General features: G+C 39.4%; 1 protein-coding gene across 1 annotated transcript in view; it reads left to right on the top strand.

Annotated features, from left to right (window-relative positions):
- The window catches only part of LOC126416733 (TBC1 domain family member 23), a 229456-nt gene that overhangs the window by 39172 nt on the left and 169383 nt on the right, over positions 1 to 20901 (top strand). The window contains exon 3 of the mRNA XM_050084556.1: positions 20388 to 20592. Coding sequence (XP_049940513.1) covers positions 20388 to 20592 — 205 coding nt within the window. The remainder of the gene's footprint in view (positions 1 to 20387; positions 20593 to 20901) is intronic.

Below are 20901 nucleotides of genomic sequence, written 5' to 3'. Positions count from 1 at the left end.
GTGTTGACCAGAGCTGAGGAAGCTCGGCAGTTAGCTCGACTCCGCATGCTGCAGGGTCAAGAAAATGTTTGCCGACAGTATGACGTGAGCCACTGCCCTGTTGTCTACCAGCCTGGTGACCTCGTCTGGATTTTCACTCCTGTTTGGAAGGTTGGTCTCTCTTAGAAGCTCCTCAGGCGCTACTTTGGACCTTATAAGGTTGTAAGACAGTTGTCTGATGTTACTTATGAAGTTCAAGATTTCGACCCCGACACAAGACGATGAGAGGTCAGAGATATGGTCCACGTCCTTCAAATGAAGCCCTATAAGGATTCTGCAACCCAGGGTTAATATGAAGCTCCAGCGACAGGCAACAAGCGGAAAGGTGATGAAGAGCGTAGCGGCAAAAGAAGTTCTAAGATGACCACCGCCAGGTCGAACATCAGTCATCGGGAGTTGAAGTATGCAGGACCGATGGCTTGTTCCCGGACTAGGAGGACATAACACAGAGATGCTGTTCTCTTAAGGAGGGAGCAATGTTGCAGAAGAAGCTGAGTAGCACAGTCACTGTGGTGTAGTGGTTATGGTACTAGAGTGTTGCATGGAGGGTCGTGAGTTCAAAACTCACCTGAACTGTAAAATCTTAATTTCTATATTTTTGTCGAGTACATTCTAGAAGTATCTACAAATGTTAAGAATCATTGTATTGGAATGTTCTGTGACTATATATATATATATTATTATTATTGGTGTTTTGCCCTTAAAGAGCGCATTTGGACTAAACTACATGGCCAGTTCCTTTTGCTGCCTTCCTTGCTGCCCAAACTTCCCTCATTCGCTCGCTGTGTTTCTGTTTCCGGTCCTCTGTCCATGCTTCTTGTCGGCTTCGTGTCTTCGGCTTCATCTTGATTGCCTTTTTGGTTGCTCATATTTCTTTCATCTTCTGGCTGTGATCTTGCTTTCGTTCTTCGGTCCATTTTATGCCTGTTCGTTTGTCGCATTGTATCTCATGTAGTTTACTTTTCTTAATGATGTTTCTGAACTTTATTCTGTCGTTTATTGTGTCTGCTGTTATGTTGAGCTGGTTCAGGTCGTTTTCTACCTCTGCCACCCATTTGTTGTTTCTAGTGGTTACCCAGTCAAAGATCTGTTTGGTCAGCCTGTGTGATGGCATTCTGTATAGGTGTCCATAGAATTGTAGTCTGCGTTTTCTAATCTTTTCTGTGATTGTCTCCGTATGTTTGTACAGTTCCTCTGTAGGTTTCTTGATCCATATTCCATTGTTGTTAGTTGCGCCAAATATTTTCCTAAGTATTTTCCGTTCTACTTTTTCTAATTGTCTGATACGTGTATGCCCTCGGATTAGTGTGGTCTCTGCTGCATATAGTGCCTCGGGGAGCACCACCGTGTCGTAATGGCGTAATTTGGCTTTTTGTGAGATAGACTTCTTGTTGTAATGATTCCACACTACTTTGTATGCCTTGTCCAGTTTAGTCTTTCTTTCTTCATTTGAGTCTCTGTTATGTCCACTCATTTGTAGTGTTTCACCGAGGTATTTGAAGTTTGCTGTTTTGTAAATCGTGCCATACTTTGTGTTCAGAGATGAGAGTTTCTTTGTGCTCATAAACTGTGTCTTTTCGTAAGAGATCTATAGTCCAGTTTTGGAAGCGATTTCGTGCAGTTTTTCAATAGCGTCTTTTGTTTCCTTTATACCTTTCGTGACAATTGCCAAATCGTCTGCAAAAGCCAGGCATTTAATCTGTAGGTTTCCTAAGGTTATCCCCTGTTGTGATGTTTCCCATTCTTTTATGACCTTATCTAACACCAGATTGAAAAGGAGAGGTGAGAGGCCATCGCCTTGTCGGACACCTGTGCGAATTTCGAAGGGCTCTGATAGTTCCCCACAGAACTTTACTTTGGAGGTCGTGTTGGTTAAAGTTTGCTCTATGATAGCCCGTGTTTTGTTGTCTACTTTGTATTCTGCTAGAATTTTGAAGAGAGTTTTCCGGTCGATAGAGTCGTACGCCTTTTTGAAGTCAACAAAGGTAATGATCAGGTTCTGTTTGTGTTGTAAAATCATTTTCAGGTTCCAAATTTGTTCCGCACAAGACCGCCCTTTACGGAAGCCTGCTTGGTATTCCCCAATCAAGTGGTCGGTTTGGTATTCTAGTCTGTTCAGTAAAGCTTTAGAGAGGATCTTGTATGTGACCGGTAGTAGGGATATTCCTCTGTAGTTGTTCGGGTTAGTCTTGTCACCTTTTTTGTGTAGTGGGTGTATCAGGGCAGTTTTCCAGTCGTCAGGAATTTTCATGATCTTCCAGATGTCTTCCAAGATCCTGTGGATGTCTTTGGAGAGTTCTGGGTCTTGTAACTTCCAGATTTCCGCGATGATGCCATCTTCTCCTGGTGCTCTACGATTCTTGAGTGACTTTATTATTTCTTTAACTTCTTCTAGAGTTGGAGGTTCACTATCTGGATTGTATGTGCTCGTTTCTGTCATCATTTCTTCCATGGGGGGGTCCGTGTTGAGCAGTTTTTCAAAGTACTTTGCCAGAATGTCACAATTGTTTTTAGTATTGGTTTCTAGGGTTCCATCCGGTCTTCTGAAGCACAAGTTGGGTGGTTGATATCCAGTCATATTTTCTCTGAACGTTCTGTAGAAGTTTCTTGTATTGTTCTTCATGAAGTCCGATTCGATCTCTGTCAGTCGCCGTTTGTCATACTGTCGTTTTTCACTGCGAATGATTTTGCTTGATTGCTTCTGTGTTTTCAAGAAGTTCATCCAATTCTCTTGGGATTTATGGCAACTAAATTTTTTCCATGCACTGATTCGTTTGCCAATAGCTTGGTCACATGTGTGGTTCCACCAACGGTGTTTCCGTGTTCGTGGTGCTTGTGCTAGTTTCATGGCCTCTCGGATTCTTCGTGAAAGTTGTGTCCAGTCTGTCGTTTTCTCCATTTTAATTTTGTGTAATATTTGTGTCTGGTTTAAAGTAACATATTCTGGATCTGGTCTAACAATTTTGTTCTTCTGGAGCTTTTTCTTGGGCAAAAGACGAATCCTGATCTGTAGTAGGTGGTGGTCTGAGTCGAAGTAGCCTTTACGGGTGTCTATGTTCAAAATTTCTTTTTGTGAGTCTTTCTGCACTATTACGTGGTCGATTTGTAGTTCTTGCTTTCCGCTGGGGAATTTCCATGTGGTAAGTTTTAGTGTTGGTTTCTTGAATTTTGTTGACATAGTGACGAGGTCGTGGCTTTTGCAAAAGTCTATCAGATGTTTTCCGTTTTTGTTGGTGTCCTTGTGTGGAGTATGTTTTCCTGTGATATGTCTGTATATCTTTTCTTTTCCGAGTTTGGCGTTGAAGTCTCCCAGTATTATTTTGACTCTATGTGCAGGATTTTTTCTGATAGTTTCTTCCATTGTCGTCCAGAAGTCATCAATTTCGTCAGGGTTTTTCCTGTTGTAGTCATTAGTTGGTGCATGTGCGTTGATTATTGTGTAGGATTTATTGGCTGATTTCACTGTGATGGTGCTGATTCTTTCGTTTGGTGATGAAAAGTCGATTATGCTGTCCGTGATGGACCTGTGTACTGCAAATCCTGTGCCAAAAAGCCTTAGGTTTTTCAATTGTCTCGATGGTTTTCCTTTGTATATTCTGAAATTCTCCGTGTTGAAATGGTCTTCGTCTGTGAATCGTGTTTCTTGCAGTTCACATATTTTGATTTGAAATTTTTCAAGAGTGTCTGTCAGTTGTTTCATCTTTCCTGTCTTCATCAGTGTGTTCACGTTGAGTGTGCCGATGTAGTGTTTGCGTTTGGTCTTGAGGGAGTTTGAGAAGCTCCGATTCTTCTCATGATGTCCGTGAGCCCCCGGAATCCGATGCTCACGACAATCCCAGTCTATTGACTGGGGCCCGGGGTAATGAGATTTTTCTCGTTGTACCATCATGATGTTTAGTAGTTGGATGTATGGCATGCTGCCGAGTACAACCTGACTTTCCAGATCAGGAGGTTGGTTGAGGCCGCCACTGACATGTGGAGCAGACGCCTTTTGTAGCCGCCCACTGTGGGAACAGACGCTACTAGTAGTTTTGGTCCGCCCCGAGTATTTCATTTCCTCAGTACCACCTATATCTAGGAGGCATTCCCCTATCCGCCACCTGGGGAGGCGCTTGGTTGCGGGTCTACTAACCGCCCCTATATATAAAAAAAAACAAAGATGAGGTGACTTACCGAACGAAAGCACTGGCGGGTCGATAGACACACAAACATACACACAAAATTCAAGCTTTCGCAACAAACTGTTGCCTCATCAGGAAAGAGGGAAGGAGAGGGGAAGACGAAAGGAAGTGGGTTTTAAGGGAGAGGGTAAGGAGTCATTCCAATCCCGGGAGCGGAAAGACTTACCTTAGGGGGAAAAAAGGACAGGTATACACTCGCACACACGCACATATCCATCCACACATACAGACACAAGCAGACATATTTAAAGACCAATATATGTCTGCTTGTGTCTGTATGTGTGGATGGATATGTGCGTGTGTGCGAGTGTATACCTGTCCTTTTTTTCCCCCTAAGGTAAGTCTTTCCGCTCCCGGGATTGGAATGACTCCTTACCCTCTCCCTTAAAACCCACTTCCTTTCGTCTTCCCCTCTCCTTCCCTCTTTCCTGATGAGCCAACAGTTTGTTGCGAAAGCTTGAATTTTGTGTGTGTGTATGTTTGTTTTTGTTTGTGTGTGTATCGACCTGCCAGCGCTTTCGTTCGGTAAGTCACCTCATCTTTGTTTTTATATATAATTTTTCCCACGTGGAATGTTTCCTTCTGTTATATATATATATATATATATATATATGACACACACACCATATGTGTTCTGGCCATAGGCAGTTCGCTCTGCGCTCTTGTATGTGCAAGTGTTGAATAAACCTCTGTTAAGTGAGGTTAGTGTTCGTCATTCATCTAACTACACCTTCTTCTATGTGACAATATGTATGTGAATGGTGTCTGTTCTTTCAGACATGTCCAAAAGAAGAGACACCGTGGTGGATAGTGACAGCTGTGAAGAATGAAATTTCAATGAATTACAAACATCAGCTGTGTATGGGATGTTGATTGAAATCAACGGGAAGAGAAGAACCTGGGATCTCCTGGTTACTAGGCAGACCTCTAAACCCTAAGCCACTGAGCACACAGGAATTAGTGCGGCTATGCGGACTTATCCCAAGCACGATCCCCAGCAGACCTGCTTTCTCAACTTACACCACACACTATGAAAGTAGTGCTCCTCTTAGTTGAGAAAGCAGGTCTGCTGGAGGGCGTGCTTGGGTTACTTCCACACAGCCGCGCTAACTCCTTTGCCCTCACTGGCTTAGGGGATAGAGGCCTGTCTAATAACCAGGAGATCCCAGGTTCAAATCCCGGACAGGCTCTCATTTTCAACTCTCCCTGTTGATTTCTGTCACTGTCCCATACACAGCTGATGTTTGTAGTTCATTGAAATTTCATTGTACAATAATTGTATGTTGAGTAACGTCTGAAACTGAACTTGTAATTTTGCCAGTCATATCAATTTTCTCCTTTCCCATGTAGTTCATGGTTGAGCTATCTTCCAGTTCCCTAGCTGTGGTGGTCCTGGGCTCCTAATAACTGTCTTCATTACTACTTTTTAAACCAATTTATTACTAATATTTCAGCCTCTTATGCCATGAAAGCATCAGGGCACTAGTATTCTTTCTTGATATGTTTAATATCTATACTCAATCATGATTTATCTTATTGCTGTGTTAGTCCTTTCAGAGCCGCAGTGAGAAACAGGAGATGTGCTGTGTAATGATTTTTTTGTCTTTTTTGTAATTCTGATTGTAATAGAACATTATTCAAGGTGTGTCATAATAGCTACACTAGTTTCCTGAAATAATAGAGGCTTTGAAATTAAACAGTTTTCTTAATGAAGCAATGTCCAATAATGTGTTATTTTGAACTTGTGCTGGGACGAAGGAAACTATTTATTCTAATCAAAGTTCTAGAAGGATCTCATTGCAAAATAAGTGTGAAATTTAGAGCATTATATTAACAAGGGCACATCAAGCAGGTGTGGTAATAACTGTTTTCTTTCTGTGAAATTATTATTATTAAATACAAATGAAATTGGAAGTGTATTTATAAATGTTGGTTAAACTTCTTGCTACTGCAATCTACTGTAATTCTGATTGAAAATGTGTGTGGAAATCAGAAATGCGGCTGCAGAAAACTCACTTGGAAAAAAATTGTGTGTTAGAGGCAACAAATTTAATTGCATCCAGCGTGCTAACAAAGCTAGTACTGTTAACAGTGGCTCAATGATACACATGTGTATACTAATGTGTGCTCTGATTCAAGCTATTACACCATGTTGTTGTTGTTGTGGTCTTCAGTCCTGAGACTGGTTTGATGCAGCTCTCCATGCTACTCTATCCTGTGCAAGCTTCTTCATCTCCCAGTACTTACAGCAACCTACATCCTTCTGAATCTGTTTATTGTATTCATCTCTTGGTTGCCCTCTACGATTTTTACCCTCCAAGCTGCCCTCCAATGCTAAATTTGTGATCCCCTGATGCCTCAGAACATGTCCTACGAACCGGTCCCTTCTTCTTGTCAAGTGGTGCCACAAACTCCTCTTCTCCCCAATCCTATTCAATACCTCCTGATTAGTTATGTGGTCTACCCATCTAATCTTCAGCATTTTTCTGTAGCACCACATTTCGAAAGCTTCTATGCTCTTCTTGTCCAAAATATTTGTTGTCCATATTTCACTTCCATACGTGGCTACACTCCATACAAATACTTTCAGAAACGACTTCCTGACACTTAAATCTATACTCGATGTTAACAAATTTCTCTTCTTCAGAAACCCTTTCCTTGCCATTGCCAGTCTACATTTTATATCCTCTCTACTTCGACCATCATGAGTTATTTTGCTCCCCAAATAGCAAAACTCCTTTACTACTTCAAGTGTCTCATTTCCTAATCTAATTGCCTCAGAATCACCCGACTTAATTTGACCACATTCCATTGTCCTCGTTTTGCTTTTGTTGATGTTCATCTTATATCCTCCTTTCAAGACACTGTCCATTCCGTTCAGCTGCTCTTCCAAGTCCTTTGCTGTCTCTGACAGAATTACAATGTCATCGGCGAACCTCAAAGTTTTTAATTCTTCTCCTTATTAAACTGATAGTTCGCTAATTTTCACATCCGTCAACACCTGCTCTCTTTGGGATTGGAATTATTATATTCTTCTTGAAGTCTGAGGGTATTTCACCTGCCTCATACATCTTGCTCACCAGATGATAGAGTTTTGTCAGGACTGGCTCTCCCAAGGCCGTCAGTAGTCCCAATGGAATGTTGTCTACTCCCGGGGCCTTGTTTCGACTCAGGTCTTTCAGTGCTCTGTCAAACTCTTCGCGCAATATCGTATCTCCCATTTCATCTTCATCTACATCCTCTTCCATTTCCATAATATTGTCCTCAAGTACATCGCCCTTGTATAGACCCTCTATACACTCCTTCCACCTTTCTGCTTTCCCTTCTTTGCTTAGTACTGGGTTTCCATCTGAGCTATTGATATTCATGCAAGTGGTCCTCTTTTTTCTAAAGGTCTCTTTAATTTTCCTGTAGGCAGTATTTATGTTACCCCTAGTGAAATAAGCCTCTATATCCTTACATTTGTCCTCTAGCCATCCCTGCTTACCCATTTTGCACTTCCTGTCGATCTCATTTTTGAGATGTTTGTATTCCCTTTTGCCTGCTTCATTTACTGCATTTTTATATTTTCTCCTTTCATCAATTAAATTCAATATTTCTTCTGTTACCCAAGGATTTCTAGTAGCCCTCGTCTTTTTACCTATTTGATCCTCTGCTGCCTTCACTACTACATCCCTCAGAGCTACCCATTCTTCTTCTACTGTATTTCTTTTCCCCATTCCTGTCAATTGTTCCCTTATGCACTCCCTGAAACTCTGTACAACCTCTGGTTCTTTCAGTTTATCCAGGTCCCATCTCCTTAAATTCCCACCTTTTTGCAGTTTCTTCAGTTTTAATCTACAGTTCATAACCAATAGATTGTGGTCAGAGTCCACATCTGCCCCTGGAAATGTCTTACAACTTAAAACCTGGTTCCTAAATCTCTGCCTTACCATTATGTAATCTATCTGATACCTTTTAGTATCTCCAGGATTCTTCCATGTATACAACCTTCTTTTATGATTCTTGAACCAAGTGTTAGCTATGATTAAGTTATGCTCTGTGCAAAATTCTACCAGACGGCTTCCTCTTTCATTTCTCTCCCCCAATCCATATTCACCCACTATGTTTCCCTCTCTCCCTTTTCCTACTCTTGAATTCCAGTCACTCATGACTATTAAATTTTCGTCTCCCTTCACTACCTGAATAATTTCTTTTATCTCATCATACATTTCATCAATTTCTTCATCATCTGCAGAGCTAGTTGGCATATAAACTTGTAATACTTTGGTAGGCATGGGCTTTGTATCTATCTAGGCCACAATAATGCGTTCACTATGCTGTTTGTAGTAGCTTACCTGCACTCCTATTTTTTTTTTAAATTCATTATTAAACCTACTCCTCCATTACCCCTATTAGATTTTGTATTTATAACCCTGTATTCTCCTGACCAAAAGTCTTGTTCCTCCTGCCACCAAACTTCACTAATTCCCACTGTATCTAACTTTAACCTATCCATTTCCCTTTTTAAGTTTTCTATCCTACCTGCCCGATTAAGGGATTTGACATTCCACGCTCCGATCCGTAGAACGCCAGTTTTCTTTTTTCTGGTAACGCCGTCCTCTTGAGTAGTCCCCTCCCGGAGATCCGAATGGGGGACTATTTTACCTCCGGAATATTTTACCCAAGAGGACGCCGTCGTCATTTAACCATACAGTTAAGCTGCATGCCCTCGGGAAAAATTACTGCTGTAGTTTCCCCTTTCTTTCAGCCGTTCGCAGTACCAGCACAGCAAGGCCGTTTTGGTTAGTGTTACAAGGCCAGATCAGTCAATCATCCAGACTGTTGCCCCTGCAACTACTGAAAAGTCTGCTGCCCCTCTTCAGGAACCACACGTTTGTCTGGCCTCTCAACAGATACCACTCCGTTGTGGTTGCACCTACGGTACGGCCATCTGTATTGCTGAGGCATACAAGCCTCCCCACCAACGGCAAGGTCCATGGTTCATGGGGGGAGGGGGGATTACACCATAACAACTATTAATTAGCTTGAATTCTGATTGCAGTGCGTCGTGCAACATAGAGTGCCGTTGTATAAACCAGTGGAAAAATGCTCCTGTCAGAGGACAAAAAGGTGAATTTGTACCTCCTGAAAAGACTCTTGACAGAAAAGCCTTTCTCACCTACAATTTTGACATGCAAGTGTGTTATTGCTCTTTTAACGTACACGTTCTAAATGTATTGATCCAGTAGTTCATACTGAAGCCTTCATAGTTAGCAGCCCCCTCTCACTGCCACTGTCTGTATATGTCTATTTCCCACTGTCTCCTTTTTCTCCCATTGAGTTGCAGTACAGCTCACTTCCACTGTCTCCTCTCTCACTTACACTATTCCTTTTGTCTTTCATTCTCACTGCCAGTCTCCACCTCGGCAGCTGAATTTCACATGTACCCATGTGTTTAAAATTTCGTCCAAAGTGCAACTTGCCCTATACCTACATGTTAAAGTTCACTGGTCTGGGAGGGTCGAGATGGCCCACCCCCTCCCTTCCCCCTCCAAGTCTATTTATGGTGTCCACTCATCTGTCTTTCATTTCCACTGTCTCCCTCTCTTCTCCTTTTGTTGCTTCTACCTCCATGCATCTCTCTCTCTCTCTCTCTCTCTCTCTCTCTCTCTCTCTCTCTCTCTCTCTCTCATTTACTGACAGTCTCTCAATACAACCAGTATCTCTTCTCCCTTTGGCTGTCACTGCTACTGCCTTCATTCATCTCACTTTCCCTTTCACTGACACTTTCTCCCATCATCATTGTCTTCTCTCTTTTTCTGCCGCATTGGAACTGTCTCCTTCATCTTTCAATGTTTCTGCTATTTTCCTGTAGCTCAAAAAAGTGTGAATATGTTCACATGCCAAAATTTTAGGCAAGGAACGCAGAATGAGGATTTAGGCAGCTGGCTCACCACTTTTCCATTGGCTCCCCACTTTTCCGTTGACTCCCCACTTTTCTGTCAATCTCTTCAAGATGAACATATTCACCTTTTTGTGCTCTGACAGGATCTTTTTTGTGCTAGTTCCATTCTTTTCCCTGCTACAATAGTGTTTGCAGCTTATATAAAATGAATCCTATAGATGAGTAGAATTTGACAGTTTATTTATTTATAAGCTTCAACACACTTACATATTATGTCATAATAGAGTAAAAATGTTATGAGAAATCTTTTACTGAATTTGCAGTCACTCCATTTTCACATAATTTTTCACAGTCAAATTAAATTCTTTTCAGGCATATTAAGATCCTTTTTAGCCCATTTTTTGTTAATTTCAGCCCCACTGTGGGCATATTAATATAGGCAAGACGTGCCCATTATACAGATACAATGCATTATATAATTTCATTGGTGAAAAACAATATAGTTTGGTTATGTCAGAATCCTTGCGGTGACCCTAGAACCTTTGCCATATGTTCACAATGTCAGTTAAAATTGTCTTTACTATGCAGATTGGATATTATGTTATATTTTATTGCATAAGTATAACAACTTTGAACTGATGGATCTTGGTAACAGATAAGGATACTGGAAAAAGTTTCGAAGTTGTCTGAGAATATCATCTTAAGAACGTATGGTGAAATTTTCAATAATCTGCCATTAATAGAAATTATAGAAGTGGTGATCCCCGAGCTGGTGCTTTTGCACCCAAAAACCATGGTTTTCAGGTATATCTTAACAGCGGGCACAGATATTCAAAAACTGGCAAAATGGCATTTCTGACTGAATGTCTGAAGAATGCACAGTTAAAATTTGAGCCATTTACTATGGTTGGTTATGTAGATAATTGCAAACCACTGTGCACAAAACAACTAAAAATTGCTTTTTGCAGTTTTCTCCATAGGTACTCTAACTTCCAACGTCTGACTATAGGTAACAGATAATAATATCGAAAAAAAGTTTCGAAGCTGCATGAGAATATCACCTTCCGAACACGTTGTAAAATTTTTGATGATCTGCCATGAGTAGAAACTCTGAATGTGGCCAGCCCCACAATTGGTACTTTTTGAACCCAAAAATTGTGTTTTTTTTGGGGAGTTTTCTCAGCTATCGCCCATGAACAAATGGTGCTTTCATGAGACACCTAATGTCCATCCTGTACCACACCTAATGCTAAAGAACTGACCAATTTTCCTGGGTTGGTGAAAGTGTGTATATTGTCTAAATTTTGACCCTGGCTATAGGGAAGCTACAGTATGCTAATTCTTCCTATAGGCATACAAATAGTTGCTGGGACAAGAGCTAGCCAAAACAGTTGACCCCTTGTCTGTGTGATCAATAGAACGAGAGATACGACACCGTGAAAAACGGCATTTTTGCATGCAGCTTTTTAGAACATGTACATGGACTGATTGCAATTGGGAAGATATATTTAGTGTCTAGTAAGAAATTGTATTTATTGTATATTTTATCCTGGTTAGTATTTTTTGTGTTTCTCCAATATTCCTCAAATTCTGTTAAGTTTAAATCATGTCAGTCCCCCTTTAAAATGATCACATTGGGGTTTTGTGTGCTTGCAGAAAATAACGATGGTTTAATGATGGGTCCACCTCTTTGGTGTTAAAACACAACAGTATTTTGTGTGCTTGCAAAAAGGTGGACCCACCCATAATTCATCTCTACTTCTTTAAAATAACAATAAAACTGGGTTGCTGTATTTAGAGATGGGGCGCAATAACACATCTTGCCCTTGGCCCAGTCCTGGTTATCAGCAGCCCTGCTAGTGAGGGATATTGAACTTCTACAGTGAAGGACAGCTCAAATAGTCATGGGTTTGTCTGACCAGTGAGAGGGGATCACAGAGACACTGAAAAAAATTGAACTGGTAAATGCTGGAAGACAGTTGCAAACTATCCCATGAAAGCCTACTTAACAGAGTTTCAAGAACTGGCTTTAGGCGATGAATCTAGGAATATACTACAGCCCCTTCCATATCACACTCATAAGGACCACAAATATTTGTTGACACTAATTACAGTGCCCACACACACATTAATGCAGTCATTCTTCCCGTACTCCACTTAACGGGAAGTCACTTTGCCGTGCATTGCACATGGTTTGCAGGGTATGGATGTAGAAGTAGATGTGACAACAAGCAATAGAAGAGGTTGACTGTCTTAAATTTTTGATATTACAACATGATGATAAATTCAGCATACCATATAACTGTTGAAGTGCTTAAACAAGTTATAATTTGCAATGTGAATGTTGTCAGACATGGGTGATATAAAAAACACAAAACCAAGCTTACTTCACTTTCTCATTCCATAATGTCATAACGAATCATTTTTTAGGGTAATTCATCAAGCCAAAGTCCAAAAGTGTGTAATGCAAATTATTTGTGATGCAAACTCGAGTACATCCTGCAGGGCTTGGTCAATGAACTGGGGATACTAACTACTGCTTCCCAATATACTTATTCCTTAAAGAAATTTGTCATAAGTAATGTATAAAGATTTAAAGTCACTTACTATAGTTCAGTAAGGTGACCATTATTTAGAGAGAGACATTTACAATAACTTGCTCACAACCATGAAGAATTAAAAGCTTAGTAAGGCCTAGCTTAGAGGAGCATAAAAGAGTTATTGGCAGCCAACTCCTTCTGTTTCATTGATAAATTTTATTAATAATTTCAAATAACACGAGTGTTGGTAAAATTAATTTCTGCACATCTTGAGTGCAATAATATGATTAATGTAAATAATCTGTTACAAATTTTCTGTTTGGTAACACCTGGTAACAAAGGTCTAAGAATTATTGTTTGCACCTCATTGTATTTTACATTCCCTTTTTTGTGATTATCTTATTACCTTTTAAATGAAAATACATTCCAGTTTTTTCAGGACATAATCTTTATCTTTGAGGGTCCTCTAAGGTTGGGTTCAGATGAATAGAATGTTTGTGGAATTTCAGGTGCATGGTAAATGGATGCACAGCTATGGCATATGGGGTAGCAACAGCAGCTCACATGGGGTGCAATGTCTACCATTCCAGAATTTCGCTGCCTGCCAGCCACATTGCCTATAATGAGCCAGAAATCATGTGATGGCAGTCACAGTGATGTGGGACACTAGAATCAACTTGGCAGTAGTGTTGAGAACAGTCGAATGAAAACAATCGGTTCAGTTGGTTTTTGGAAAACGATTGACTTATTAAGTTGTAGCTTTACGAATCGATTGAATTATTCATTCGTTCTTTTGGGTGAAACAAGTTTATGGGAGCAACTGAATGGAAACTAGCGAATCGGTCAGTTGTAGCTTACATATCATTTGGATTATTATACATTCATTTCCTTTGAGTGAAACCATTTTGTGGGAGCAACAGAATGAAAACCGTCTACACAGTCCGGAGGTGTTTTGTGTACTTTCTTTTCAACTGAAAGCAGTCTTTTGTTTTTCTGTCTGTTGAAGTATGTCTTCATTTGTTCGTTCAGCTGAAACCACTCTTTAGTGAGTTAGTTGCCTAATTGTTCAGTTATTCTCCTGCGTGAAACCAATCGTTAATGCTTTCAATAGATGAAGTAAAGCAGTAGTATACAATACAAACTGGTACATGCACACCCAGAGGGTAGCCCCACCCCAGGTGTATGTGAAGATATCTCAGTGGGTATGCCAAAGTTAAAATAAGCAATATATATACTAATTTAATTATGAATGGAAGACTAATTCTTCTTTTCGCCATTTAAAACTGATATAAAGACTGCTGTGCATTAAATTGTTGAAGATGCAATTAACAATACATAACTAGTAAAGCTTCATTGGAAGTACAGAGTTAAGCAAGCATAAAAATTCTGTTAGAGGTACCTGAAGAAGAAAGGGTACATGCCAGATTATTGTTACTGTTTGCATTCCGTTTCACTGAAAAGGTGTGTGATGGCCATTAATCATAAAAAGTCTAGCCTCTGAGTGTCCCGTACACTCCATGTTGGCATCCTGCTGCTGCCAGGACCAGGCTGGGAAATGGCAGGAGGTGGTGGCCAATCACTGCTGTTGCAGGTCCCAGCAGCGCTGCACTCGAGCCGGCCTCCGTGCCACCTCCTGGCACCAGTTGCAACCCTGACACTGGCAGCGGCATGAGGAGGTTACAGCAGTGGTGCCACTACGACCGTTGCCACTACGGAATAGGGTGAAGAAGCATGGGAGTGAAATCAATCAGACACAAGACTGAGTGAAAACATTCATATAACTGGCGTAACTGATGGATACTTGTGTCAGTTGATTGTCTCACATTGACTGAAACCACTCAAACCAGGCAAGTGAGTGAAAACAAACACTCGTATATTGGCCACAGTCAGCAGAAACTTGTCAGTCGGTTGTCTCGCATTGAGTGAAACTGCTTAAGCCCGGTGAGTGAGCGAAAACATTTTTATAGCTGACATCGCCACAGAGATTATTTCCATTCGGTTGTTTCATTCGACTGAAAAAACATTTGACTGGTCAGTTGGTTGATGAAAACAGTCAGTTGTCCCATCACTACTTGACAGCTCATACGCGTGGTGTGGCTGGTGTGCAAATGGGGGCAGCTAATGGCAATCAGCACTGAGAGAGGAATTCCATCTGACACAGACAATATGGTGTTCTCTGTTCTGTGTTTGTGTTTGACAATGTGTCATCTAGATATAGAGCAATAGGATAGAGGATTTTTAATAGTGGAGGTTGGAAAAAGGCCTTGTATTTGGGGCATAAACATGGGCAAATTCAAAGGTAGAAAAAGGAAGGGATGGTTATAGCACATTTGCTGTAAATTACTTCTCGAGTTTGCAGAGAGAGAAAATCTGTTGGTAAATATTTCTTTTCGTCCTTTCATTATTATAGTAACTCAGAATTGCAACAGAATTGGTAACATGTTTCCCCAAACATGCTATGCATTTTTATTCAGAGAATAACAACAGTGACAGGTTTTGAGAAACTTTTGCATTTCTCCTTTCGTTGACATGTTACACCATGCTTCTTGTGACACAATCTAGCAAATAGGCTAATTAAATTGCTGTTATGATAGAGTCCAGGAATGAGTTTTATTTCCCATGCAACTAAGGATAACTGTGGCAGATTAAAACTATGTCCAGATTGTGACTCAAACCTGATCTTCCGAATTTCATAGAATTTCTCCTGCATTCTTTGTGGGACTAGCATTCCTCAAAGTTTCAAATCGGGGCACCTCCATTGCAAGGTGAAAATTTGTTCTTGACACAGTCCCCCAGGCTGTGACTAAACCATATCTCTGCAGTATCCTTTCTTCTAGTAGTGCTCGTCCTGCAAAGTGTGTAAGGAACTGTGAAGTTTGGAAGGTGGGAGACAAGGTACTGGCGGAAGAGAAGCTGAGAGGACGAGTCGTGAGTCGTGCTCAGGTAGCTCAGTCAGTCAGAATCACTTCATTCTATCAGTGGTAGCACGCATTATAATTTCTTACAAGATGTGACAAAGGATACTGTTCCATGCTCATTTCATGAACAACTGAGGACAATGGTTTTGATTCCTTTGCATTACAAGAAATTAAGTTACATGATCACCTTGGACAATTACTTTAGTTTGAAGAGTGATACTTAAATTAATAAAAATACAACGTAAAACAAACCACATTCAGTAAGCACTATACTAAAACGGTCTATATAATGCAAGAAAAGAGTTGACAGTAGCAGAATAGTTTTATTAGTTGACAGTAGCAGAATAGTTTTATTATGTCACAGAAGAATATACGGGTGGAACAACTGAAAGAACAATTCAGATAGAACAATGAAAGTAACAAAATTGTACATGTTCAGGGAAATGCCTACTACAGCTTTTATTCCGTATTATTAAAACCTCAGATTTTGCTGCCATTAAAGGCACTTCAGCAGCCTCATATACAGAATAGTTAACCAGTTCTTGGCTGTTTCATATTGCTGGCACATTTATTTTTCTTTCATCCACATTTGTGCAGATTCAGATATTTTCACAGTATATGGGTCTTCAAGTTGGTGACCATCTTTCTTGCATGTATAATTATACGGAACACAGAATGCTTTAGTAATATCAATAGCAAACTCCAATTTCACATACTTTGCTCACTACAACGCATGCCATTCATTCTACAAAATGTAAACAAAAACATTTAGCCCACTGAATGTTTTTATAAATGAAATGGTTAGTGCAGACAAGGGGAAAAAAAGTCACCTATTTACACGAAACTAGAAAAGATATGATTGTCCTTATAATTCTAAAAAACACACTTCAATATTTTAGCTACTTTCATACCAGCAGTGTGTGACTTCAACTGCACCAGATATAAACTGGGTAGTGACTACAATGATCACTGTAAACTTTTTGAAATATGTGTAGTGGGTTACTTATTTTTTAAGTATCCTTATAACTATGAACAACAATGAAAAGAGAGCCAGTTCATTATCAAGCTGTGAAGTGAAAATAAAAGGTGAGAAAGGATGCATTTTATTGAATAGTTTCCATCAGATCGATTGAGATAGATTGTGTTGCAGGGAACATGCAGTGGTTTTTTATGAGAAAAGTAAGTTTTACACATTTCATTCTGCAGCTTGCCCTCATCACAGTACATCTTCCATTGTGGAAACATTCCCTCATGTGGTCCCAGCCTAAGTTCTCTTTTTTTTTTATGTTTATGGCCAACTGCCATGATATAGTGTCCACATTCGGCTCTACAGTGATCGTAAAAACAAAGCTGCTCAACATATTTGACCACTGTGACAGACTTCCCTAACATGCAAGTAGTATTATTTCCAGATTTACGTTTACTCTTACTGCTTTTACCTGTAGCATAGTTAATTGTGGGTGTCGTGGCTGTGAATGTCCACGAAGGGCTCTGCAATATGCTAAATCATGGCTTACATGCTACACATTCATAATCAATGTTCTACAGATCTTTGTGATCATCAAATTGGGTGGTAAAAGAACAATAATGCCAAGAAACTCCTTAAATCAGAAAAACACTGATGGAAAAATGCTACTGCTTATCAACAGAAACAATCATTTTTTCAAAGCTAAAACAGAGCCAAAAGAAGAAAATAAACAAAAAACATTTCAGTAAACAACTGGTTTTTTCTTCTTTTTTTCTTTTTCCTTCTCAAAAGCAATCATTCCACTCAACAAGCTGCAGCTGTATAGAATAAAAGCTATTAATTCTCTATGATTATTATTTTTTCCCTGTCACATCTTGTTTTACAATCAATTTCAAGGCACAAAGACTTCATCTTCATGTACGTAATGTGCCAACCTGTTAAATTCGTATGTGTAAAAAAAAGATAATTTTGCCAGAAATAGGTGGTATGTTTTTGGATCCCATCTATCGGTGCTTGAAACATAATTGGAGTGTTGAGCCACAATGTAACACTTTAAGGACTGTTTTCGTTGTTTGATGTTAGGTAACACAGGCCTGATACATAAAAATTGTTTCAAATTTATTAAGTGATTTTTATAGTGTTTTCAACGCTGATTTCGGGAAAAACAGTGAAAAAATTGCATCACATACAGTTATTTCACACACTGCTTTTCTAGTTTTAGCTTTTTAAAATATTTCAACACTCTAGTGAGTTTGAATTTTCGTTTTTAGGATCTCCATACACTGTTATTTAGCCATTTTTGTACTAAATATACGTAAAATAAAGAGTAATTAGGAGAAACCAGCAGTATTTTCATGTCAGTGCCTGTCTGTTGTGCTGCCCCTTCCCCCGCCATCACCAAGCAGTGGGCTTCTGCTATTGTCCTTCAGTTCACAGTACCTCTTCACTCTGTGCTGTTCATGTGTTGTTGTCACTAGTGCTTTAAAGTAGTTTTCTTGTGTTTTGAAGTTGTTTTATGGACAATGGCTACCAGAGGATGTATAAACTCGCCAGATTGCTTCTGCTATATTTGTAGTAACTATACCATTAAAAAGCAACGAAGAAAAATTTCCGATTTTGTTGAAAAGCATATTTCGCCTATTTTTGTATAAAGTTAGGTGATCAAGATAAGCCTTGCGTCCCACACAAAGTATGTTCAGTGTGTGTTGAAGAACTGAGGCAATGGTTTCAACGTAAAAAGCAGTGCTTACGTTTTGGAATACCAGTGGTTTGGAGGGAGCCCAAAAATCATAGTGATGACTACTATTTTTGTTCTTGCAGTGTATGAGGTTTCAGTTTGAAAAACAAAAAGGATATTACTTACCCTAACACTCAATCAGACATCCGCCTTGTTCCTCATGGACCTGAAGTACCAATACACTCTCCTCCACGTTCTTTGGATGATATAGGTGATGACGAGCCATTGGCTCGGCAACGTGATAGTGAAGAAGACAGAGATTGCTACGATCCTGGCACAACCGATCCCATTTCATTCTCACAATCTGAACTGAACAATTTAGTTAGAGACCTAGGCATTTCTAAAGAATCGGCAAAGGATCTAGATTGAAAGATAAACATATGTTGGCTCCGGGTACACCCTTTTCTTGGTATCAATTGAGGGAAAAGGAGTTTGTATCTTTCTTCTCTTAAGAAGGTGACCTGGTGTTTTGCAGTGATGTTCCTGGACTTATGGTGTGTTTCAAAATAGAATATGCTCCTGATGAGTGGAGACTTTTTATTGATTCTTCAAAAAGAAGCCTTAAAGCAGTACTTCTACTCAATGGCAATAAATATGCTTCTATACCAGTTGGACACTTGGTTCACTTAAAAGAATATTATGAAAACATTGAAATGGTTTTTAGCAAACTCTGCTATTCAGACCACAAATGGACACTATTTGGTGATATAAAAGTGATTTCAATGCTGCTTGGTCAACAAAGTGGCTATACAAAGTTCCCTTGCTCTCTCTGTGAATGGGACAGTAGAGACAGAAAGCAAAACTACATAAAAAAGCTTGGAGCTTGAGAAAAACCTTACAGATAGGAGTTAAAAATGTTGAGAGGAAAAGCCTTGTGGATCCCAAAAAGGTGCTACTTCCACCACTTCACATTGAGTTGGGGCTGATGAAACAATTTGTTAAGGCATTGCCAAAAGAAGGGGAGTGTTTCAGATATCTTTGTGGACAGTTTCCTGGTTTATCCAAGGCAAAGCTAAAGGAAGGAATCTTTGTCAGACTAGACATTAGAAAACTAATGACAGATCCCAACTTAATGGACAAAATGGAAACAAAAGAAAAGGCAGCAAGGACATTGTTAAATTAGTTGTTACTGGTTTCCTAGGAAACAAAAGAGATTCAAACTACAAGACAGTTGTTGCAAACATGCTCGACAACTTTAAGAAGCTGGGTTGTAAAATGAGCATTAAAGTTCATTTTCTCCACTCACATCTTGACTACTTCCCTGCAAACCTTGGTGATGTAAGTGAAGAGCAGAGCGAAAGATTCCACCAAGACATCAAAGAAATGGAAAGAAGGAAGATGGAATGTCAACATGATAGCAGACTACTGCTGGATGATAAAAAAAGATGATCCTCAACAAGTCCACAGCCGGAAAAGCAATAAAAGAAGCTTCGACAGAAAGCGAAAGTGTTGTTATAAGGACTGATGAGCTTAAAGAGAAATGGAAGTGTACTGGAAATGTAGTTTAGAACATGATTTATAAATAAAATAAAGTTTTATAACGTTGGAAAAAATGTAAATTGCTTAAATTTTGTTGTTGTACCCAAAAATACTCCCTTTTTTGAGAGAAAACCTGACGTGATGGAAAAAAAAGAAAATTGCATTTTTGAAATCGGTGCTGAAAAGTACATAAAAGTCAGTTATCAAATTTCAAACAAATTTCAAAAAATATTTTTTTGCAGACCTGTGTAATTATTTATGGCTGATACTGTCTTTCTTAATTATTATTTTTGAAGAGAATGTCATTTTCAGTTTTGTGCATTGGAATTCTGTTATTTGTTTTTGAGGCTGGTGGTGTCAAACTCCACATTTCAACATTTATTAAACTTTAGTTTAAAAGCAGCGTCGCTGTACTAAGCTGCTCAGTTCTTTACACAAGTGATATTGATGATGGACTTTTATGTAAATTGCTTATGTCATCACAGCTGATGCAGCTGAACTTCCACTATTACGTAATTTGTGTGTGATGTAGTAAAGACACCCACTTTTTTAATATTTTTATTTCTATTAAAACAAAGCTTATTGTCTTTCAATCAGGAAATCTCTTATTACAACTAATGACTTTTTCTTTTGTGTAGATAAACTTGGCAATGAAGATGAGGACAAGGTATCCGTTGTGTCAGATCTGGAGTCAATCCTGACATTTTACTGCAAGAGCCATGGTCTGGAATATGAGAAAGGTTGTGGCTGGGTTGAAATGCTTCTGCCGTTGCTGTCGCTGAAGTTACCTCGAGCAGAGACTTATAATTTATTTGAAGCTATCCTTACAAGATATGTACCAAGGTATATTCTTATCCATGATGTTGCAAAAGCTTTGTTCTAAATTTTTATCTTTGTAATGGAAGCGAGGACATATGCTATATAATGGAAGAAAGGACATAAAATTAGTAACATTGTTTGTGTTTAGTGTGTGTTGTACTGCGTGTATTCAATGAAATCAAGATTTCCTTCTTCCATCGCTTAACCAATCAGAAATTTATTGTAATTTTTTGTAATCCATATTGTAGCCTTCCCCCGATTTACTTGTTCCAAGGCCTCCATTAAAAACTGGCTGAAGTTTTGGTGGTGATAGTATGGTGTTGTCAGTAATGT

This window comes from Schistocerca serialis, chromosome 8, assembly GCF_023864345.2.
Source record: "Schistocerca serialis cubense isolate TAMUIC-IGC-003099 chromosome 8, iqSchSeri2.2, whole genome shotgun sequence".
Taxonomy (NCBI): Eukaryota; Metazoa; Arthropoda; class Insecta; order Orthoptera; family Acrididae; genus Schistocerca; species Schistocerca serialis.
The sequence above is the reverse complement of the archived record's forward strand: the minus strand, read 5'-3'. Positions and strand labels throughout refer to the sequence as shown.